The following is a 25493-nucleotide window of genomic DNA, read 5'->3' as shown; positions in this document are numbered from 1 at the left end:
TAAAACAGAGCAGTAGGTCTAAGAAAATGGTTCAGTTAGTCATATGCTTACCACACAGACATGAGGACCATAATTCACACAAAAATCTATATGGAATTTTATTCAATACACAAACCAAACCAAGACACCAAAACACAACAGCAGCAGCAGCAACAACAGCAACCAATGCTGGAAGCTGAGCTTCTTCATGCTTGTAGGTTTGTAATTGCAGCACTTCAGTTCCTTGTGGCTAGCCAGCAAGTTCTGCTACTAGAGATTTCCAGGACATTGAGAGATCCTGTCATGAAACACAATGTAGATGGCTCCTGACGAATGCATATGTATCCGTGCATGCACACACACACACTATGACCATACCACCACGACCAGCATCAGCACCACCACCAGCATCAGCACCACCACCAGCATCAGCACCACCACCAGCATCAGCACCACCACCAGCATCAGCACCACCACTAGCAGCACCACCACCAGCAGCAGCAGCAGCACCACCACCAGCAGCACCACCACCAGCAGCAGCACCACCAGCAGCATCAGCACCACCACCAGCATCAGCACCACCACCAGCAGCAGCACCACCAGCAGCAGCACCACCAGCAGCAGCAGTACCACCAGCAGCATCAGCACCACCAGCAGCATCAGCACCACCACCAGCAGCAGCACCATCATCATCAGCAGTACCACCACCAGCACCACAACACAATAAATAAAATGAAAATAGAGGAAACAGCAGAAACTGTTCTGATGAGCTAGGATGGAGGCTCAGCTCAGAAAGACTCCAAAATGGAAGGCTAGACAATGGTATGTCACTGGGCAGAATAACTATAGTTAAGAATACACTGTAGTCTGGTTCGGACACTCACTAAGTCCTAGGTAAGGTACTTAACCTCTCTGAGCCTTGGATTCTTTCATTTGTGTAGCAGGGGTTGTAACCATCTTCCCTACAGGCAATAATGTGAATATAGTGGGAGAAAATGAGCATTAAAATGCCAAAACTTGTGGAATGAAGCAGCTTTCTAAAAAGGCCATTGCTAGCTTCAGTATTGCTTGTTTGTAATGTAAGAAGATCTCATGTTTACTTTCTGTGCAATGGTATTCGTTCCTTATTGCCCAAATCCTCAAACGTAACTGCTCACTGTCATTTTATGGCAGCCTAGACTTACTCTGTTGCTACCGACACTGTCTATCTTGCACTATATATATGGAATAGGAAGATAAAAATTAGTTATGCATATGATTACTTCAAATAAATTTTAATTAGAGAAAATAATTTGTTTTGAGCAGCTAAGCCTTTTATGTCTTCTGTTTTTCAAGAGTATTTACACATCCCTTTCCTCAGTATTGCAGATTTTCATAGCTACCAAAGACATACAACCTCATTTAGTACAGCTCCTCCATAAAGTCTAGAAGACCTGAGTAGGGTATGGCTACTTCAAGGTTCCAGATGCTAAAAATGCAGGGATGTCTTGAAATTCCACTTTTCTACTGAGCTGTTATTTCTCCCTTGTCATGATCTTACTCTTTTCTATGGGAATCTAATTAAAAATGAATTATTTTTTCTAAGATGCTTAACACACACACACACACACACACACACACACACACACAAACACTGAAACACTGTTAGGGATGGCATGAGGAATCACTGTTGTAAAATTATAAAATAATAGGAAAATATTTTCCTTGTTTATGTTAACTAGCATACAAACAATCAAAAATGTTCAGAATATTTGCCTTCTGGTCCCTTTGGTGTTTTAAATAGTTATTAAAATTTATTGTTTGTAGTCCCACATCAGCTGTTCAGACTGGCTTTCTTTGCTGCCCGCCCCACTCTGTCAGCCAAGTGACTGGAGGGAAGAGGAATGCTGAGGCCATGAGGGTCAGATTAGAGGGGCATTTTGGAGCAGAAGAAACCTCAGGCAAGAAGGGCAGATGGAGACTTCATAGTTTTAATTGTCTAAACAACTTATTGAGCCTCTGAATAAGTGTTGTCCTGTTATTGACAGTTTCCTGGGATTTCAGTAAGGCACATTAATTAATTTGGATATGAAGATTTATATTTACTAAAAATTTATTGAGCCACAAAATGTTTATCCTTAAGCTTTGATGTAATATCAGAAAATCTCCAGGGCTGGAAGATGAGGAAGTGCTAGCTGATGTTTTTGTGCTTTTCTCTTCTTCCATTAATCTTTTGTGTTTCCTTTTCTTTCTCTGATGTTACAGGCATGTAGAGATTCCTTGGAAGGACAATGTGAGATTTTATTTGTATTACTATTTTCAGATCATAAACGTAAATTCGGAAGATACTTGAAACCACAATAGGAAAGTAATAAACATAGATGGGTAGTTAGTACATTTCTATCTTTCCTCTCTCTATGGAACTCAGCACAGCTGCTTCTGCGCATCCTGCACTTTCTTACTCAGCACCCTCCCATCCAACGTTCCTGGAGAGTTTTTCGAGCTTGTAAAGCATACTTTTTATTGACTGCATTCCTTTCCATCATATCGTGGGTGTGGTATGCAGATTGTTTTTATAAGTGCTATGAGTGAATAATGGGGCTTCCCAAACACTGTCTTCCAATATCCTCTCTATCTAAATGACTTATGTTGAGATGCTTACAGCTCATGTTTAATTTTGCTTGATTAGATTCAACTTTGTAATATTAAGGATGCGTAAAAACAACAAACCTGAGGAAAGCAGCTGCTTCTTCTACATCATGCCTGGAAGCCACTGTCGCCTTCTTTGTATGCTGTGAACCGGGCAGATTTATCCCTTTATGGTACTTACTGGTTTATGTGCTGGTCTAACCTTCTGAATTGTAAATTTTGAGGGCAGCCACCGTATTCGATTTGCCTCTTTATTCCTAGTTCTAAGCCTGGAATGGAGCCTGGCAGGTAGGTGCTTTGACATTCGAGTGAGTCATTGAGGTGATTTCAGACATTGGGGGAGCTGATATAGAGGTCAGTGCCTCAGTGCTCACTGTGCTCAGCTGTGAGCAGAGCTAGCTGAAGTCTCTGGCTCTCTTTCTCTGTTTCATGCTACGAAACATCTGAGGAGTGAGAGCAGGGAATATAGAATGCAGGGAATGTGTTTGGAATCATGGTTTGTAATTTAAAACTTCTTTTTAATTTTCTTCTAAAAGAAGGATAAGGTTATTAAGGAAGGTGAAGGAACAGTTTAAAGATGTTGTTCCATTGTTGTAGAGAAGGTTCCTATGTTATCTCCTGTGCTTCCACATGGATTAAAAACATAGAGATTGGTACAGTATGTGATTGTAGGTATTTCTCTAAAGGTTGTTTTCCTCTTCAAATAATATAGCAATACAGATTAATTTGTATTTAATTTCTATGACTAATATGTTATGGACCCACATGAATGCAGCGATTTATGATTAAAACATGGTACTGTATTTTGATGTGGCCTTCATTTTAAATTGTACCTTAACTAGTATAATAATTATTTGATGAGATTGTTAGTTAAAATTTTTAATATTCAATGGTTATCAGGCTAGTAGATATTATGATTTGAAGTTGCGGTTTACTTACGTTCAAGTTCTGAGAAGCAAACAAGATGCTTGGTAATGTGAGAGTTCTCATCAGGCAACCTTCACAGATGTATTCAAGCTACGTGAGGAGGAAGATGTGGACTCATCCCCATTCGTTTATTTTCTTTTTTAAAATAAATAATTTTTATAATTTTATTTATCTTAATCATCATCATCATTGTGTGTATGTGTTTATGTACATGGTGTGTTGTGTGTGTGTGTGTGTGTGTGTGTGTGTGTGTGTGTGTGTGTGTACATCAGAGCACAACCTTGTGGGGTTGATTCTTTCCTACTTTTATGTGAGCTCCAGGCTTTTGTGGCAAGCTCCTTTACCAGCTGAGCTATCTTGCCAGACTCCCCTATTAATTTATTTTCTGAAGAGGGGTTATGTATCCTAGTCTGCTAGGGTCATTGTTAATCCTTTCAAGGTTCTATCCCAACTTGTTCTTTGATGGATTCATTCAATAAATTTATGAGAGGTATAAGTGGGCTATATTATGGGGAAACTTAAGAGTTCCTTAGGGAAACATAATGTTATGATAACCTAAGCAACAACACATTATTAATCAGCTAATAAATGACTGACAAAATACTATTCTTGAGAAATGGAAAATATAATGTGAAATGTATGATAAAACATCTTCAGGAAGAATCAGAACTGAGAGACATAGGAGGAAGGAATTTTAGACTTAACTGTTGTTTAAATGTATAATTGGTTAAGACATATTATAGAGAAAATAAGATAGGAAAAGTGGGTTTACGTCCAAATAATAAAAGCTCACTATATTTAAATGTTGAGCTTTTATAAACCTTTAAAAGGAATTAGTATGAATTCCAAATGAAGAATACAGTTTTGTGTAAAACCTAGAAATTGGTGTTCTAATACCCTGGCAAATGTTGCTGGCATTCACTGGGCTGTATTGAAGAAACACAAGGATACAGGCTAAGGTGTGACAAGGGCTGCTGCTATGACTTAGACCAGAGAGGGACTTATGGTTAACATCCCTTTCTGGGAACCAATGGAGCTGACTGGGGTCTCAATAAGAAAGACTAAGGACGTGGGAATGAAAACAATGAGTATAAAAGACAGATGGACAAAGTGTCAAGTCATAACTTATATCACATACACTCATAAAAGAATAGAGGGCAAAAAAAAATTGCTAGGCTTGTAAAGAATGTTTTTATTAATGAAAAGAACAGAGCTCAGACTGTGTTTGTCAAATTAGCAAATTAATCAATGGGTGAGAGATTATGGACTAGAGTGTAAATATTGTAAAACCTTCCTTGCATAAACAGAGTTCATAGCCATATATGGTGGTTTATACCAGTAATTCCACCACTCCAAAAGATAAGTGACAAAGGGGTTATTTATTTATTTATTTATTTATTTATTTATTTGTTTATTTCTAAGTCTGGGATGATGGCAGGATACTGACATTAAAAAGAGAAGGGATAAATGAGAAGGTCGTTGTAAAGGAGGATCTGTATGAGTATTTAGTGCAGAGGACACACATAAAGGCAAAAGCAGCAAGAGCCTCGGCAGTAGTTTCCCTATGGTGCCCAGAATACCAGTGGCATGTCATAGAAATGCATCCTTTGTTGGTGCAGGTGTTAAACAGTCGGCCTCCCTTTGCAGTCGGGACAGATCCATTCCACCTTTCCCTCTTGGCTTTAAGCGAATGTCAGCAACCCCTGCTAATCCTGGGTTCTAGAGGAATCACCCAACTCTGCCTCTGTCTTCACATCGTCTTCTTCATTGCTTCCCTGTTCTTTCTTGTTAGCTACCATGGCTCACACTAATTTCAAGTGATGTCATCCTGATGTCTTTAAGTGCACCTGCAAAGACTTGTTTTCCAAAACCATCACGTTTTGATGTTTAAAATTCAAGAGTGAACATGATTTGGGGAGAGGGCAGTATTCAACTCAACAACATCCCAAGGAATAGTTTGAAGAAGAAGAAGAGGAAGAGGAAGATAAAGAGGAGAAGGGAGGAGGAGGAGAAAGAAGGAAATTATGATGTGTGAGGAAAGAGGAAAATAGGCAAAACAGTAAAGGAAATGTGACCGGTGAGCTTGGAGAGTTAGCACTGGCAAGAAAGCTGAAGAAGGGAAGGACTCTGGGAAACAGGGAGTATGAGGTGCCAAGCTCAGCAGACCCAAAACACCTCTGGCCAGTGCTTTAATTATTGATTATGGGCAATAGTAGAATAGTTATGAGATCACGGAGATAGTGGAAGTAAAATGAGAGTCATGACAAGCTAGGATGGTATGCAGAGCTCAGGTAAAGGAATGAGGTAGGGGAATATTACTGTCCACTAGGGGCCAAGTGTTGGCAGTGAGGTACAGTGCCAGAGAGAAGGCTATTCTTTCTCCTCACAAAGTTTGGATCAAGAAGAGAATTCAGAAGTGGCCAGAACAAGAGATTTCTCTTTTTAGCTCAGGAGCATGAACTGCTTGTACCTTTTCATATGCAAATATAAAAAAACCAGGCTGAATGCTAATGTGCAAAGCCACTTGTAAAGTCATATTACTTTTTCAGATGGTTATTAAGGGTGCTACATGGACCTTATTTATACATAGTAAAGATTAAACATATGATAAGAAGAATCTTTACATGAGGCAATTAACAATCAATTATGACAATGGTATATAGCAATGAAGCCTCTGGAAGAACTTCCTTTTCTTTAATCAGAGATAATTATCAATTATGAGGCTTAATCATTACTAGACTGTCTATATTTTGCATTTTAAAAAGCTGAAGATAATTAGTCTCCAGCTATTGCTCCAAGTGCTCATTATGCTTGAGGAGGAATGACTCTTCCTTTCAGAAGTGACTTTTAGCTTATAACCTTGAGCAATTTAAGAGTGCCTTGTACCAACACTGGACTTAGATGGGATGCTCAAATTTTTCCTGTTATTCAAAACAACTTATTTGAAAACTGCATATATACTAAATAAAGTAAAAATTTATGGCTTTTAAAAATAGTTATTATCGTAGGTTTCTAGGACCTTCTGGATCCTTCTATTTTGCCATTCTCCCATGCTTCCTAGAAACCTACAAGAAGAACATTATGATAGGCAGATTTGGGCCCAGGGGTCCCGCTCAAACTAAGGCACCAACCAAGGACAATACAGGCGGTAAACCTTAAACCCCTACCCAGATCTAGACAATGGACAGGACATTCTCCACAGTTGAGTGGAGAGTGGGGTATGACTTTCACACTAACTCTGGTGCCCTATATTTGACCATGTCCCCTGGAGGGGGAGACCTGGTGGCACTCAGAGGAAGGATAGCAGGCTACCAAGAAGAGACTTGATACTCTATGAGCATATACAGGGGAGGAAGTCCCCCTCAGTCAGTCATAGGGGAGAGAGTAGGGGGAAAGTAGAAGGGAGGAAGGAATGGGAGGATACAAGGGATGGGATAACAATTTAGATGTAATATGAATAAATTAATAAAATAAAATAAAAAACAAAAATATTATTATTGTTATTATTATTATTATTATTATTATTATTATTAGTAGTAGTAGTAGTAGTAGTAGTAGTATTAGTATTCAGAGATCTGCCTGCTGCCTTTATCATTAGGAGGAGAAAGTTTACTGTATTTATGGCATTACTTATAAGCATGGATTACTGTTAGATATTTTTTCAGTGGGGAACAATAATGTCTATTTACTGAGTGAGCCTGTGAACCAGTATAAACTCCATACGTATCTTACCCTATTTAAACCCATGCAAAATGCTACCTCATGGACATTGTATTCCTGCCTCATTGCCTACAGTAATGAAAACAGGTACTAGAGCGTCCTTAAACACTTGACCAAAATAGTATAGACAGCAAGCAACCATTCTAGGGTATATTTTATAACTAGTATTAACATTAATTTTACCCAAACATATTAATATCTGAGCTGTTATAATGTCTGATGTGAGAAAATTTAGTAGTGTTATTAATGTTTCAAGATACCTAATTTATACTTTTCCTTATATTTATACTTTTCCTCTAAATATAAATGAGAAGTGAGAGAGAAAATCAGTGAAAGTGAAGTACCACATGAGGCATTGACCTATAATACCTTTAGCTGAGAAATGACAACCTGATTTTTAAAGTGTTTATTGAAATTATTTCATCAGATGGTAATCAGTAAAATCTACAGATTAAGTTAAATGTAAAAAGTGGACTCCTACTTAAGTAATAAAAACCCAATAACATCCCTCAAAAAATAAGATACACAAAAATTTGACATATAGGGACTAAATGCATTCAATATATCTCCCCAGTCCCTGAACAAAGGATAAAGGTGGCTAGGCTTTCAACTGATCTCCTGGGCTTTCTGGGCCCTTACTTCTTATATTCCATGATCAGTCCAAACAGTATAAACTATTACATATTTTTGCATAATTTCTGGAAAACATTCAATTTAAGAAAAATATTTTTGCTGATGTGAGTAAAAAATTTATTTGCTTTTTGTGTGAAAATATTGGAAAAATTGCGATTAATTAGGGTATTGGATCTTAGGTGTGAACTGCTTCGTGTAAAAACTAAAAAAACTAAAATAAATAAATAAAAAAATAGGCTTAATAACAGTTGGTGCCAAATGTACAAATGAAAGGGAAATAAGTTTATACTGTATTAATTTCTGCTATAACATGTTTTTGCTTCAGTAATTATCTGGTGGAGAGGTGAAGGCAGAAGCTTGAAGGCTGGGTATGATAGAACAGGTACATCTGATAAGGGATCAGTCACCAGGGATCCCTTCTTCCTGGGTGAGGAGCCAGTGACAAGAGCAAGAGAACTCATGCTTTGTGTGAGGGACTTTGTATAGCTTAAATATGACAAGAATGTGGTCATAGTTCTCATCATTGGGAGTCTAGTGGGAGTGAGAGACAGGGGCATGTAGTGCTGGGGCCATCTGTAATGACTTGACGTGCTGTTGGGCCACAGCTAGACACTTTGCATGACTCTGAGATGCCATAGGAGAGAGAGGCATGGCTGGCTTTTCATAGACACCAACAAGCACCAGGCCTCTGGTCATCTGTGAGTGAGTACAGGGCACTGCAACTTTACTGTCTAGCTCAATAGCAGCAGAGGCATGCTGTTAAGGACTGGTTTGGCTTGTATTTGGACACCATTCATGTTTGTGTCTTGTAGAAAAATTTTAATCATTTCCTTCCTCCCTCCCTCCCTTCCTTCCTTCCTTCCTTCCTCCTTCCCTTCCTCTCTCCCTCCTTTTCCTCCCTGCCCCATCTCTTTCAGGTGTAGTTAGTAGGTCATGGGTTGATTGAAGTGTTTATTACAAGAGATGATAACTGTAATCCTTTAAAGTTACTATTGTTACTTTTGGAGCAATAGTGTTACCATATCAATCATTGTCACCATATCAGTGTTAGCTATTATCATTTACTGAGTCTAGAGGTTACTCCAACTAACTTCTGAGCATGCTTTAGTTTTATTTATTCTGTTATTATAAACTGTCTGATAAAAAGCAACTTAGGGAAGAAGAAAGGGTTTATTTGGCTTACAATTCCAGGTTATAATCTGTTATATCAAGCAAGTCAAGGAAGGAACTTAAAGTACCATACCCATAGCCAAGAGTAGAGAGGATAAGCACATGAATCCTTGCTTGCTTGCGGCTCAGTTCTCAGCTAGCGGCCTCTACTCTTATATAGCACAGGATCTCCTGCCTAGGCAACAATGTTGCCCACAATGGGCTGGGTCAATTAACAGTCAAGACAAGCCCTCACGTTCATACACTTCAGGCAAATCAGGTCTGGGCAGTTCCTCAATTATAACTCCTGTTTCTGGTGATTCCTAGTTGTTAACAGTTAAAATCAACCAGTACAGAGTGTGAGCTCTTCAGTGGTCCATTTTGGCCTAAAGAAATATTTAGGGTGAAGACTCTGTGATCATTTCACCAATATACATTATTTACTCTTACAGCATCCTGCCAATTTGTATCTTTCTTTACAAGATCTTGTGTTGACAAACCATAAATGGTTACCGAAAAGTACTAGGGAAGCTTCACATTTAGAGATTACTAAAGTTAAGTTGTAAGTGATGGCCATTTAAAGATTTTTCCTATATAAGGACACTGATGTTTGAAAGTAAAGTACAAGGCCTATTCTACAAAGTGCTGATTGAACAGCTTTCAAACGTGGGGCATTATAAACATCAAAGCATTGGCATCTTCTCTTGCTTCGTTTGTAGTATCTATGAATAAATTGACCCAAAGACCAGTGATAATTCAGTGTCTATAGATTGTTCTAGGAATGTCTATGTAAAAGGCATGGTGGTATTGTATTCTGATTGGAAGATAGGAACTTGCCTTGAATGTTCTCAGAACGGAAATTGAGCTATTTGTTTGGGTGGCATAAAAATACTGAGAAGAAAAGTAGCCTTCCCAAAGCACTTGTTAACTTGTTCACTATGGCAACAGGAGGAGACAAATGTATCAGCAAAATGTGTCTTTTATTTATGAATGTGGACCATTTGCATAGGCTAAGGATATTTATTTTCTCATTAGAACCCATTCAATTTCTGGGTATGCTTTCCCCAACTGTTTTGTTGAAAGTATAAAACTACTGAGAACTTGATTGTAAGTTTCTTTAAGCCTAGTTAAGTTTTATCGGAGCTTTTAATATCATATGTCCAATCAATATTTGCTCCTCAAACCATCACTATGTCTCAGTTGTATGTGTGATTTTATTCTTTGGAGAAAATATTTTGGAGACTAGAGTTGAAGGGATCAGATTGCACAGTGTGACTGCTTTTAATTCTATGGTCTATGATGATCAGCTCTAACATGGGGAAATTATAGTGGGACTAAGGAAGTTTGGGGGACACTTAGAATTTCATTTTATATTAACATATGAAAGAACATAAAAGAACAGATATATATTTCTATTTTTAAAAAGTCTGATAGATTAATAAATAGTCTTTAGTCTTACTCAGTGTAACTGGATAGGTGGTTAGGTGGAGCATGTTTCTATTTACCTAGGGAGAAACTCCCCTGAGCACTTACGTCAAAAGGATAAGATGGACTTCACCTTTACTGTGATATAAAGAACGTGATAGTCTTTCAGAAAAGTCATAGTTAATGTTACCAAAAAAAAAAAAAAACAAAAACAAAAACAAAAACAAAAAACCAAAAACTCCAAAGCACTAAAAGCATAAAGCTTTTTACCAAATTTTGTAATTTAAAAACACAAAACATTTAAAAATAACTTCTTCAGGTTGCTTTGAAACCTACGTGTTATTAGGTCTCTCAAAACCAGCTTTTGCTGAGGTCCATTTTGGGGAATTTGAATACAAATTCCTATGCATAGAGAACCTTGATTAGTAGAGAAATATTTCATCTCATTTCCAATCCATGTTTCTCATCTCCTGCTTTTTCTAATTCTCTTTATACACACTTTCTTTTCAGCAGGTGAATGTTTTCTAAAATGAACCGGGAGGAAGAAGATGGGGATCCTTTCAATTAATGTGGTTCTTCTCCGAGGTCGCCAAACCCGGCTGCAGCTAGGCTCCGCAGGATCTGGGCTGAGGCGGAGCCGGCGGCCTGAGGGCGGTGTGGCTAGGGGCGTGGCCTGTTGGAGAGGCGGGCGACCGGGGCTCAACCCAGCTCCACAAGCCGGCACATCCCAGGTTAGTGGCTGCGAGCCCACGGTGGCAGCAGCGCTAGTGGCCGGTGCCGGATGCTCGCCGGTTCTCTGCTTCTTCCGGGCTTGTGTTCCGCTCCCGCAGTGCCAACCCGCCCTCGTTCGGGTGGGACCCTGGCGATGCTGAGCATGAGAAGTCCAGCGTCTCAGCCTCGGAGCTTCAGAGGAGAAAGTGAAGCTCTTGCAGGTGAAGCCTCGGTCCGCTCGCGTGTCGAACCCCGGCCAACCTCCGCCACACATCTTCCTTCGGCGCCGCCGGCGCTCGGCACACGGCAGAATGGGGACCACAGCGGGAAAGGCACGACCCGAACACCGAGAATGGATGCCCGCACCTGGCGTCTGGGCTGGCGCTGTCTCCTCCTCCTGGCTCTCCTTGGATCTACCCGGAGCGAGGGCGTGGAGAGCTGCGAAGAAGTTCGGAAACTTTTCCAGTGGCGGCTTGGGGGAGCTGTCAAGGGGCTGCCGGATGCGCCGCGGGCAGGTAAGAGCGGCTTCTTGGCCCGGCAGCGTGCTGGCCTCCGGCCGGAGACCTGTAGGCTTGGGACCGCGCACTTCTAATCATTCAGAGGTGGTCCTGGTGAGAAGATGACCTTTGGGGTCCTCCACCACCACTAAGTGATACCAGTGCTTGCGGGAATAGGGCAGTTTCAAGGGGGCTCCTTAACTGTATCTGGGGTTCCTCGGAGCTCTGGAGCATTTGCTTCCTGAAGGAAGTCTCCAGTGATGTGTTTAAAGGACTAGTAAAGAGGAGGCTTGTTGACCCTGTGGCAACTCCGCGGATCTGTTCCCAGAGAATGTCACCAGGGTTCCTGGTTTTTCTGTTTCCTCACAACCACAAAGGAATTGTGTTGGTTGCCGCAAGTTTGTTGGTAAAAATCACAAACCTTTTTATATTTCTTTGCTGCACAGGCACAGTCGATGTTTTCTGTAATGAACACCCGACCCAGTGCACTCAGACATGACCTTTAGTTGCCCCTCCGCACCCTTGCACCAAACCTTCCTACAGTAATTTGAACCTCTCAGTGTGTCTTCCACACCCAGAAGTAGTTTCAAGCCTGAAAAACTGTAGGGCAACAGGCGATCATACCCTGTATTTTGGGGGCACTGAGCACTGATGAAGTATACCATAAATTCACAGAGAAAGACTTAACGTGGCAGGTGGAGACCATGCTTCCTATAAGCCCCCTCTGCTTGCATTCATCCCTTGTGCGCTATCCTAGCACTCAAACTCCTGGCTGCTGATAGGAGAGCAAGTACACATTCTATCTGGAAGAGCAGGTGTTAGTGAGCCAATGCAGTGTCTGCAGCTAAGTTAGATCACAGTGGAGAACCCTTGCTGTTGCTGAAGTCAACAGAGAGGGACGGATTTGAGGAGGTTGTTGCACAAAGAATTTGCAAAGGATGGCTGAGTACAAAATACATCCTTTTTCCAATCCAAGGAGGCTTGCCTTTAGCACTCCCCAGTGGTAGCACATTTGCTTGATTGCTTATTTGGCAGTTAACTCAATTCTTACCATCCCTCCTGGGTGTCTGGGCACATGAAGCCCATCAGCCAGAGCTTACATAAGCCCTCTGAAATACACCAATGTTTATTTGAATACCTGTTCAGTAGGACACTAGACACTCTTTCCACATTTGACACACATAGTTGATACTTCCAGTTTAGGGCAATTCTTGTTTCCTAAAAAAACAACACACACACACACACACACACACACACACACACACACACACACACATCCCCCAAAACCTAGGCGTATACTTATTTCAGTGTATTTTTCTCAAGAAAGACTTCTCACTTAGCTGCTTATAAAACTAATTGGTTTGTGTGCAGCAGATATTGAGCTGTGAAACCCTAATACATATTATGAGACCTTGTCTTCTGAATGCCATAGCTTTGTGTGTAGTTGTGTGTAGCTTTGATTCCAACACCTTCTCACACTCAGTGTTTCCAGTGCCTCCTGAAGACAACACATTGTGAAAAGGTGTTGAGTTTTGTTTCTAGAACCTTGTATATGTCATCTCTGTTGAGAGCATGGCCGCCGTGAAAGCATTTTACCATGATAGAAGGGAGTGTTGAAGCTCTACCCTACAGAAAAGCAGATGCTTGTCATTGTTTGCATTTGGTACACATGGCACAGCTGAAGTGCCAGGAGGGCATACACCTTCTTCTTAAAGTCGTTCTGGGTTGTTTCCCTATCGCAAGCACCTTTCCTATCTGTGGCTTAAGGTAAAGAAAGGAGCAATCAGAGCAGCTCCCACTAAACCAGCTGGGCCAGTCATGCTCTTGGAGACATCAGTGGTGCTCCTAGAAGAAGTGCTAACTTCCTTGGATATTAAGACAAACCTAGTAAACTCATTCATATAAACATTTGGTATAAAACTGAATTTAGCTTGTGTCATTCATTGATTTGAATGATTCAGTTAAGCATTAAAATGCTTTGACATTGATTTATCTTTTTTCCCTGCTAAAAAATATCTCCTTTTCAATTTGCATAAATCACATATAGCTAATGCTTAATAGTTTTATTCTTTTATATTTATATAACAGTTATATTTCCTAACTATATTTATAATAGTTAACATGATAAAAATCAGTCAGTGGCTACTTAATTTTCTAAAAATACACCAGTCTCAGAAGAGTGTACACTTAACATTTAGGTAGTCGTTTCCAAATGAGAATATAAATAGTGGCATTTTTAAACATTCCTGAGCTTATTTAATATATAGTCTTTCATTGGCTAAAATAATAAATTTAGCTTAGTATTTTTTAGAAGTTTATTATTTTATTATTTTAAAAATTTCTTGTCCACAGTGCTTAATTTCTTCAGTGTCTAGCTAAAATGCAATTTTTGTAATATAAAGGAGATAGAATAACTTTTTGCAGTTCCTTCTTACACTTTTGATTTTTATATCTTCTGAAAAATCTTATCCGATTTGAAATTATTAAAATGGTGTGGACAGCCTTTTAAGCTGTCTCCCAGATTTCTCCACGTTTGTTCTCTGCACTGCTCCAGTTCCTTTAAGCCTATTGAGCTCCTAAGAATGTTTGGATGAGAAATGTGAAAAAAGAGAGAAGGAGTAGATGTGATTAGAATTACAGATTTCCCTGTGTTCCACTTTTATTTCCTAAGTAGTAGTCAAGGTGCCCTTTGCTCTTGTTTATTTTATTCAGGGAAGAACTGTTAATGGGGCATCTTTAAAAGGCCCTTTTATTTTATTTTACTCATTGGGGAGGGAAGATAATGATTTATTCATATACATGTGCCTTCTTTCAGAGGATGGATAAGAGATTTATTTAAAAATCAGATATCAGATAATTAGTTTATAACTAATTTTAATGGGCGCTTATCTATCCTAAATATATACTTTAATAGCAAAGTTTGTGGAAGATAAGTGTTAGTTAGCTTTTTATGAAGCAATTATGTTGCAGAGAGATGAGATTTGCTTGGGTTTATGGTTTAGGGGGCTCCCTGCATGCTTCCAACTTGGGCCTCTGTTGAAACAACTTAGGTGGTCGTGGGTAGGAGCTGCAGACTACACTACACACTTCACGAACCAGGGCAAAGAGGCCAGGGTGCAGCAGCCCCTTTGAAGCATAACTCCAATGATCTAACGCTCTCCCACTGGATTTTATGTCTGAAAGCTTCCACTGCACCTCCCAAGACTGCCACTCCTGGAGCCAGAGTTTTCATACAAGACCTTTGTGGGGCGCTTAGCGCCACAAGTGTGGTAATCACTTTCACCTGTTAGGTTTTAGCTATAAATAGAATGGTAATCAATTTGATGTGGCAAATCCCAAAATTTTGATACTGTGTAAAACTTTAAAATAGAACTCTGCATAGTAGTTTTGGCTCTTGGGGTGCTTTAAAATACTTTGGCTCATTCATATCGTAAAAGGTCAGTTTGTCTTATTGTAATATGCAGGAACAGCAGTCGACCTTATAGACCTGGGCCTCAGAGTTGTGTGCCCATGGGCCTGCGTGGGGAGAGTGTGTGCCAGGGTGCACTTTTAGACCTGGGGCTCAGAATTGTGTGCCCATGGGCGTGTGTGGTGAGCACATGTGCCAGGGTGCACCTATAGATCTGGAGGTCAGAGTTGTGTGCCTGCGAGCTTGCATGGTGAGAACACGGGCCAGGGTGCACTTATGGAAGTAAGAGTAGACTTTTGGGAGTGAGTTCTTTCTTAACATCATGCGGTTGAGGGGTTTGAAGTCAGCTGGTCAGGCATGCAGGGCAAGCATTTTTACTCACAGTCACCTTGCCACCCAGAAGTCATCTTTGAACTTCTCTTTAAATTCTTGTCATTACAAGAATTTTTTTTCATTACAAGAATTTTAATACCCTTACTTAATACCTTGTTTTAAAATTACTTGATTTTTTTAGGATGACATGTCATTGTCTTATCTCTACACATCAGAGACTTTAAAAATAATAATTGTCTTTTTCACCCTCAAATAGTTTTAAAATTAGGAAATGTGTCTGAAATGACATTATTTGCTTATTGTAGTTAATATGTGTCTTGTGAATTACTATACATCTAAGAAACAAAGTTGTTCTGATAGCTACAATGCACAGAGCCACAGGTCTGTATCAGCGAGGCAAATGCTATAGGGCCAACTATAAGTACGCTATCAACTATAAGTATGTGTGCTTCATTGTCCCTGGTCCCTCTCAGCATCATGGTGACTTTTTTACCTCATGTCACAGTCTTCTGTTTGTATGATGGATTCAGGATGGTTAGAATCTGGAAGCTAAGAGGAACATCTGTGCTCACATCCTGCGTTCCATTTGCTAGACTGAAGCCAGTTCAGAATTCGGGAATGTTAGTTTGCTAGCCCATGATGTGTGTGTGTGTTTGTTTGTGTGTGTGTGTGTGTGTGTGTGTGTGTGTGTGTGTGTGTGTGTAATATAAATTATCTAGACTTCTAACTAGATATCTGTGATTATATCATTGATATATTCCACTAAGTCACAATAGCAATTAGTTTGAATGGGAACCAACACACATATGAGTGAAGACAAAAAAAGAAAGATTGAAGAGCTGACTTATTTGCATGCCTAAAATTTCAGCTAAAATTAACATGTACTACACTAAAACATACCAGTTACTATTGGAGAATGCATTTTCTTTTCTACATGGCACTTATTACACATTCCTTTTCTCTCAGCTCTACATCTTTCTCCATGAGATTGTGTGCGTAATGAAAACAGAGAACATATCTTCTGGGGACAGTGCTATAAGCAGTGGTCAATCTATATAGTAACAAGACAGGAGCCCACATTCAGGAGGATCTCATGCCTATTTTAATGTACTCTTGGCACCATATTGAAATTTGAACACTGGCCTTCCATCTGCTTCTGGCTTGGGGTTCTGAAAGTCGTACAGATGATTGGGCCTGATTTGTATCTTGTTTTTTGAATATGGTTTGGTGCATAGAATAGGGCTTGATACAAAATAAGAGTTGCAGTATTTTATTTAGTTAAGCTGAAAGAAGCTTGTTGGTATATTTTGGCTCTCTTTGATTCTTAAACCATAGAAGGAAGTCATTTTAAATCTCTTTGATTCTTAAACTATAGAAGGAAGTCTTGAGTACTGAGTTCTAAGACCCTGCTATCTATAAGCTGTGAGTGTGAATGTTTTAATTGTTAAATACATGGCTCTGAGCTAGACACTTGCCTTGGTTCTTTTTTTTTCTTTTTTTTACAGATGACAAGAACCATTACAGCAAAGCCCAACATGGTGTAACTGAAAGCTTTAGACATATATTTGCTTTAAATGTAGCTCTGAGAAACTAATTTTAGCCATTTCCAAGTTGATATTTTACATATACCACAAACTTTACTAACATCAAGTTGCAGAGTTTTAGAAATACCTATGTCATGGGTACTGGAGAGATGGCTCAGTGGTTAAGAGCAGTGGGTGCTCATCTAGAGATTCTGAGTTCAATTCCCAGCACCCACATGCATTTTACATCCATCTAATAACTGTGGTCCAATGGGATCTGATGCCTTCTTCTGGTTCACAGATTTACATGTAGACAAAACATCCATATCCACCAAATAAATAAGTCTTAGAAAAACATAAAAAAAGAAAAAAAAACAGCAACAAGAAAAAAAAAGAATTCCTAGGCTTATTGTATGGCCGCTCTTTGAGAACTCAGAACTTCCTATCTGATTGTCGCCATCTAGATACAAGAGAGTTCCTTCTCCAATTCTTATTTTTAAAAGAGGTATTTATGTGCACACACACACACACACACACACACACACACACACACACACACACACACACTTGTGTGTGAGGAGGCCAGAAGAGGGCGCTGAATCCCTTGGAGATGGACTATCAGGAGTATTAGGAGTCTTAGGAACTGAACGCATGTTCTCTAGAAGATAAACATCATGTGCCCTTAACACCCAAGTGTTTTGTCACTTCATATCTCCAGTTTTGTGGTGGTCTTGCACACTGTCCTGGGAAGGACTTTCCCTGTGAGGCAGATTGCCCCAGCTGCGAGCAGGTAAGACACAGGTGTGCTGCTTCCTGCTGGCACATGTGTCTCTCATGCTATCACCTCTGAAGTTTCCCACTACCGTCCATGGGCCAGTACTTGGTGATTTATAGCACAGTGACCCATGTTAAATGTATTTCCATTCTTTAGCATAATATACCAGGAGAGAAGAATCTGTAATTGATTTTTCACAGGTCAGCACTCAAACATAGACTTTGATAAATAAATTATTATTTTGTATTAATAGTCACCTAATACTCTATTCGTTGTAATTTGAAGAATGTAGGCACATAGTTGTTTAGATATGTTCTGTTCTGTGCTTGGCTCTGTTGCAAGTACATTGTTTCCTCGGAGCCAACATTTTCTTGTGTAACTTTGGCACAGATTCTATAAAGTGACCCAATCTTACTTGTAATGATTCAAAAATATAAGGTGATAAGATAATATGATGTCATGCAACAGATAGTATATTATATGAGGTTTATTAAGTGAGCATGGAGAGAGAAGGAAATGAGGGAGGGGTACAGAGAGAGAGAGAGAGAGAGAGAGAGAGAGAGAGAGAGAGAGAGAGAGAGAGAGTAAGAGGGAGAGGTGAGGTAGGACTGTCCTTTTTTATAGCCCTGGGCAGGGCCATGCCCCTGTGGCAGGTAAGCAATGACATCACATGTGGGCAGACTGAAGCAGAATTCTAACACCATTAATTTTAAATTTAAAGGATTTAAAAGTAAGGTTGTTTCATCTAGCAGTTTTGAAATGGAGCAAGTGGGCAGCTAGAGAAGTATCTGCAAGAGTGTGCTCTCTGCTCTTCTTCAGGAGCAGGAGAAGCATTTGACAGGGTTCATTTGCACCCTGCCATCATGTGATCTCACAGCTTTATTGACTCGTAAAGAATGGAAAGAGAATGGAGCAAAATACAATTTGCGTTTGGCCCTGTATTAGTTGGTTTATGTTTTATTTGGGTCTAATTCTTTTCAAAATGGAATTTCTTCCATGAAGAAATTACTAGTAATGACCTATGCAGTGAATCCTCTTTTATTCTTCCACCCTGTTAATTCCTTGCTGAGAGTGACATTCTGAATGACATTAATCATCTATGGAATAGCTCCTGTATTTGTTGAAGAGTACTGTAATGGTAGTATTGATGGTCAGCGTGACAGGAAGTAGAATCACCTAAGACATACATCTCTCAATAGGTCTAGACTGGATGGGCTAAGGTGTGAAGACCTACCTCAGGTGTGAGTGGATTGGCTAAGGTGTGAAGACCTACCTCAGATGTGAGTGGCATGGTTCTATGGGCTGAAGTCCTGGACTAGATGAAAAGAAGGCAAGTGAGGCCTCAGCATTCGTCTCTCTGCTTTCTCATTGCAGATGCAATGTGACTGACCAGCTGTGGCAATGCCTTCCCTGCCGTGATGATCTGTGCCAATCTATGACCTAAAAATGAGTTCTTCCTTAAATCTCATTTGTTTGGCATTTTGTCACAGTGAGAAAAGGAGTCAGTGGAGGTTAGGACAGCAGGTGGACATAGCAGAGTTACCTCAGATTTTGAGGATGAAGATAATTGTTAGTAAATCACAAACCATGTTGTATTGTAGCAAGCATGTGGAGTCTGTAAAGTATTTCCAAGAAAGACATTTTTTTTTATTTTTCTTTTCTCTTTTTTTCCCCCTGAAACAACATTTCTCACTGAGTGCTCTGCCTCTGCCTCCCAAGTTCTGGGATTAAAAGCATGTGCTATCATGGCTCAAATCTATTTATTTTAAATTACTGACATGAAATTGTTTATATTTATTATTTAGGACTTAATTTTCACTATACATACTGAAAATGTAACTAGTTTATACACATAATGCATGTATGTGGTAAAGTGACTAATATTAGCTAAATAATATACATGTGATCTCACAATGGATCATTCTTGGTGGCAAAAAATCTTATAATTCAGTTACTTCATTTCTGAAGAATGAGTGTACTAGTACTATACTTATTAGTTCATTGTACAACAGATCTGTTGAACTTAATTCTTTCTAACTATAATTTTGTATTTTGTGATGAGATCTTGGATTAGCTGAACCTGTAGTAACCACCGCTTTACTCTCTATTGTTACAAAATCAGCCTTTTAGATCATGTAGTATTTTTCTCTTTGTACCTTACCTTTATTATTCAAGATGGCATCTGCAAGATTCATCCTTATGGCTGCAAATGATAGTACCTTATTTTTTAAAGACAAGTCATATTCTATTGTGTGTCCACAGCACAGTTTTCTCCATTCATCTATTGACTGATGGACACTGAGGTTTATCAAGTCTTTAGGACCTCTTTACAATGAAAATTTGGATTTTTTCTGCATATATGAAGTATGTGCCATAATTTATTCACACATCTTATAAGAAGCATGAAAAATTTCCCTAAACAGAAGAATTATTGTGTCAGTGCTAATGAAACGCACATGTATATTTTGATTTTGCTCAGCTCTTCACTTAAATATGTTTAAAAATAATCATGATCTAATAGCTAGTAAGCATTCCTTAGTACATGATTAAATTTTTATTACTCATTAGGATAAGGGGTTTGAATTACTATTCTTTTCCTTCAATGATATGCTAAAATTTAGCTTAGTTTTCATAATTCTGTATAAGCAACATAATTGATCTCTGAAGCTGAATTCTTAGAACTCATATTCTACTGCCGTTTCATGCATGTTAGGAAAGGATGAAATCTTAGAAAGGAGTTGATCTGAAAACACAGCAAGAGTATGCCTGCATTGATCAAATAAAATGAAGGAGGAAAAATTACACTGGGATATCCTGTCCATTGCATATAGATTATTTAAGTTGGAAATTGTCAATATTAAATTACCAGTTCAGATTTATTTGCTTTTTGAGTAACTCTGTTATTCAGTAAGGTTAGACTAAGTTACATTTGGCTCATTTTCTTTTGATCATTGAGATGTCTGTGCTTAATGAGCTGAGACTGAAGTAGGTCAATAAAAGGAAGAGATTAATAGTCCATTCTCACCAGGCTTGGAACACATTTTACTCTGTGTTTAAAAACAAAACAAAAAACCCAACAAACCCAACTCATATTTTTGAAAAAAAAAAAAAAGGTTTTGATCAACTTAAAAGGTAAGGGAAGTAGAAATAACACAGTGAGATGTACACGGAAGAAATCAATGAGCTTCTTTAGCTTCTGGGTATCGGGTGGACCTGTGTGGATCTATGCCTGCTCAGCTAGGAGCTTTAGTCTGAAACATAAAGCTAAGTTTTCTTTTTTCCCCCCTTGGAAGCTCACTTGTGAAAAAAAAAGCTGCAGGTCATCAAATATTTAACATTTAATTCATCCATGCAAATGTCTTGTAGTCACAATGAGAAAAAATAAGTCTGACGAAGCACTAACATGTTGTTTTGGGATGAATGAATGGAAAAATGAGACATATTATTATCACAATTTGTCAAATGTTATGGTGCAGAGGAATGGATTTATAGTTTTGAAATGGCTTAGTTTGGCCATTCCGTTTATTAGCTGTGTGACATTTAGCAAATGACTCAACTTCTCAGATGTTTTGCTTTCTTCTATACAGATACTGTCTATACAGGTTTCCTGTCTCCTCTGGTGTGTTTTCAGAACCATGTCATGCTGATACTGCTTGAACACATCTCCACAGATATGCTTGTGTATTGTATAGTTTTATGTGAACTTGACACAAGCTAGAGCCATTTAAGAGGAGGGAATGTCAGTAGAAAAAAGATCTGGCTGCAACTCATTTTCTTAATTAGTGATTGATGGAGGAACCACCCAGTCCATTGTGATGGTGCCATGCCTGGGCTGGTGATCCTGGGTTCTATAAGGAAGCAGGAGCAAGCCATGAGGAACAAGGCAGTAAGCAGCATTCATCCATGGGTTCCTGCCTCCAGGTTCCTGTCCTGCTGGAGTGAGTTCCTGCCCTGACTTCCTTCAGCGATGGGTTGTAATGTGGAAATGTAAACCAAGTAAACCCTTTCCTCCCCAAATTTCTTTCTTTGGTCATGGTGTTTCATAACCCCCCAAAAAGACTTTCAGTATCAGTTACAGTTACTTCTTGTGACCAAGTCAACTTAAGGAAGGGTGAGCTTACTCTTAGAGTTTGCAGTATGGTCTATTACAGAAGGAAAGGCATGGAAGCAGCAGCCTTGGGTCTGCAGTTAGGAACTACAGAGATGAATGTTGGGGTTCCTCTCAATTGCTTCTTTTTATTGAATTCTGGGTCCAGCCCATAGGACTAAACTTCCCTCTGTGTGGATTTAGAATTGTTTTTTTCTATTTCACATCAACCTTCTGTACATGTCAGAAATGCCGCTGTGTAGTTTCTCACAAAAGAAGGAACTAAAGCAGTTCTCTGGTTTCAAATTTAAAACTTTCCGAAAGTTGATCCTTTATAAAAAGTTTCTGTCATTGCTGTCAACTACAAGGGTGTAGGGAGTAGGTGGTCCCAGGAAATCTGTGCAAGGCATCATTACAATCCTGTGGTGCTGGCTAGACAGCTGAGAAGAGACATCAACATTCCCCAGAGGTCATGCGGAAGCTTAAGTTCCCACATTTGTTGCTGTATGGTGGATCATCATCATATGTCCAGGAGTGGTATAGCTGGGTCTTCAAGTAGAACTATTCCTAGTTTTCTGAGAAGCTGCTGTATTGATTCCCAAAATGGCTGTACAAGTTTGTACTCCCACCAGCAATGGAAGAGTGTTCCCCTTGCTCCACATCCTCCCCAGCATATGCTGTCACTTGAGTTATTAATCTTAGCTAGCCTGTGACAAGTGTAAGATGGAATGTCAGACTCCTTTTGATTTGCATCTCCTCGATAGCTAAGGTTGCTAAACATTTCTTTAAGTGCTTCCTGTCCATTTTAGGTTCCTCTGTTGAGAATCCTCTATTTAGGTCTGTACCTCATTTTTAATTGAGTTATTTGGTTTGTTGGTGTCTAGTTGCTTGAGTTCTTTATATATTTTGGATACAAGCAAGCCCTCTGTCAGATGTGGAGTTGGAGAAGATCTTTTCCCATTCTGTGGGCTGCCATTTCTTCCTTTTGACTGTGTCTTTTGCCTTACAGAAGCTTTTCAGTTTCATAAGGTGCCATATATTAATTCTTAATCCTAGTACCTGAGCTGTTAGTGTTCTGTTAAGGTAGTTGCCTCCTGTTACATTTTATCTTCTATCAGGTTCAGTGTATCCAGTTTTATGTTGAGGTCTTTGATCTGCTTGGACTTAAGTTTTGTGCAGGGCGATAGATGTGGATCTATTTACATTCTTCTACATGCTGACATTCAGTTAGACAAACATCATTTGTTGAAGATGCTGTCTTCTTTTTTTCATTGTATATTTCTGGCTTTTTTATGAAAAATCAATAGGTATGTTGATTTGCTTAATAGTCTTTGATTCCATTGATCATCTTGTCTGTTTCTATGGATTTTTATTACTATTGCTCTGGAGTAACGTTTGGAATCAGGACTGATGATACCCCCAGAAGTTCTTTTATTGTACAAGATTGTTTTACCTCTCCTGGGCCTTTTCTTTTTCAGTATGAAGTTGAGTATTGTTTTCTAAAGTTGTTTTTTTAAGAATTATGTTGGAGTTTGATAGGAATTGCATTGAATATGTAGATTGCTTTTGGTAAGATAGCCATTTTTACTATGTTAATCCTACAGATCCATGAGCATGGGAGATTTTTTCCATCTCCTGATATCTTCTCCATTTTCTTTCTTCAAAGACTTGAAGTTTTTGTCTTATAGATCTTTCACTTGCTTGATTAGAGTTACCCCAAAATGTCCGATATTATTTGTGAAGGGTGTAGTTTCCTTAATCTTTTTTCTCAGACCTTTTGTCATTTGTATACAAGAGCGCTGCTGATTTTTTAAAAAGTAATCTTGTATCCAGCCACTTTGCTGAAGGTATTTATCAGCTGTAGCAGTTCCCTGGTAAAATTTTTGTATGCTATCATATCATCTGTGAATAGAGAGATATTTTAACTTTTTCTTTCCAATTTGTATTCTCTTGATTTCCTTTAGTTGTCTTATTGCTCCAGCTAAACCTTCAAGTACTATATTGGATAAATATGGAGAGAATGGACAACCTTGTTTTGTCCCTGATTTTAATAGGATTGCTTTATTTTTCTGTCTAATTTGATGGTGGCTGTCTGCTTGCTGTATATTACCTTTCTTATATTTAGGTTTGTATCTTGTATCCCTGATATGTCCAAAAGTTTTACCATGAAAGAGTGTTGGATTTTGTCAAAAACTCTTTCAGCATCTAATGAGATGATCATGTGGTCTTTTTCTTTCAGTTTGTTTATGTGGTGGATTATGTTGATGGATTTTCCTATGTTGAACGATCCCTGCATAGCTGGGATGAAGCTTACTTGATCATGATGAATAATGCTTTTTGTTGAGTTCCTGGATTCAGTTTGTGTATATTTTCTTGACTATTTTTGCATCAATGTTCATGAGAGAAATTGGTCTGAAATTGTCTTTATTTCTTGAGTCTTTGTGTGGTTTAGTTATCAGGATGACTATGGTGTCATAAAATAAACTTCGCAATGTGTCTTCTGTTTCTATTTTGTGAAATAATTTGAGGAGTATTGGTATTAGCTCTTCTTTGAAATTCTGGTAGAATTCTGTACTAAAACCATCTGGCTCTGGGCTATTTCCCCCTTTGGTTGGGAGAATTTTAATGACTGCTTCTATTTCCTTAAAGGTTATGGGTCTATTGAAATTGTTTGTGTTGATTTAACTTTAGTAAGTAGAATCTATGGAGAAAAATGTCCATCTCTTTTAGATTTTCCAATTTGTGGAGTACAGGTTTTTGAAGAAAGAACTAATGTTCTTTGGATTTCCTCAGTGTCTATTGTTATGTCCCCCTTTTCATTTTTGATTTTGTTAATTTGGATATTCTTTCTCTGCCTTTTAGTTATTTGTGGTAAGTATTTGTCAATCTTGTTGATTTTCTCAAAGAACCATATCTTTGTTTTATTGATTCTTTCTATTGTTCTGTTTGTTTCTATCTCATTATTTCAGCCCTGGGTTTGGTTATTTCCTCCTCTTGTGTGCTTCTTTTTGTTGTAGAGATTTCAGATATGATGTTAAATCACTAGTATAAGAACACACAAATCTCTTTGTGAAGGCATTTAGAGCTGTGAACTTTTTGCTGAGCACTGCTTTCGTTGTGTCCCATTGGCTATGTTGTGCATTCATTTTCATTGAATTCTAGACAGTTTTTAATTTTTAAAAAATTTCTTCCTTGACATTATTGTTGATGAGAAGAAATTTGTTCAGTTTTCTTCAGCCTTTAGGCTTTCTGTTGTTTCTGTTGTCCAGTTTTAACCCATAGTGGTCTGATAAGATACAGGGGTTATGCTGGGTGGTGGTTGCACATACCTTTGATCCTAGCACTTGGGAGGCAGAGGCAGGTGGATTGCTGTGAGTTCAAGGCTAACCTGGTCTACAAAGTGAGTCCAGGACAGCCAAGACTACATAGAGAAACCCAGTCTCAGAAAACAAAACAAAACAAAAAGACACTGGGGTTATTTAAATTTTCTTTTTATCTATTGAGACTTGCTTCGTGACTGAGTATACAGTCATTTTGGAGCAGGTTTCCTGATGAGAAGAAGTTATATTTGTTATGATTGAATGAAATGTTTTGTAGGTATCTGTTACTTCCATTTGAGTCATAACGTCTGTTCCATTATTTCTTTGTTTAGTTTCTGGATGATCTATCTATTAGTGAGAATGGGGTGTTTTGAAGT

At 38.8% G+C, this 25493-nt stretch overlaps 1 protein-coding gene across 5 annotated transcripts in view; it reads left to right on the top strand.

Annotated features, from left to right (window-relative positions):
- Positions 1–11131: 11131 nt before the first annotated feature.
- The window catches only part of GPC5 (glypican 5), a 1329555-nt gene continuing 1315193 nt past the window's right edge, over positions 11132–25493 (top strand). For 2 of the 5 annotated variants that reach the window (XM_084767670.1, XM_084767672.1), the window contains exon 1: positions 11153–11687. In XM_084767670.1, the coding sequence (XP_084623796.1) occupies positions 11243–11687 (445 nt within the window). In that variant the 5' untranslated portion in view covers positions 11153–11242. Of the gene's footprint in view, positions 11688–25493 lie in introns of all 5 variants that reach the window. The other 3 variants (XM_084767674.1, XM_084767673.1, XM_084767671.1) reach the window with 2 other exon arrangements.

This window comes from Acomys minous, assembly GCF_964271855.1.
Source record: "Acomys minous genome assembly, chromosome: 18".
Taxonomy (NCBI): domain Eukaryota; kingdom Metazoa; phylum Chordata; class Mammalia; order Rodentia; family Muridae; genus Acomys; species Acomys minous.
Note: the sequence above shows the minus strand (reverse complement) of the source record. Positions and strands in the feature narration are given on the sequence as shown.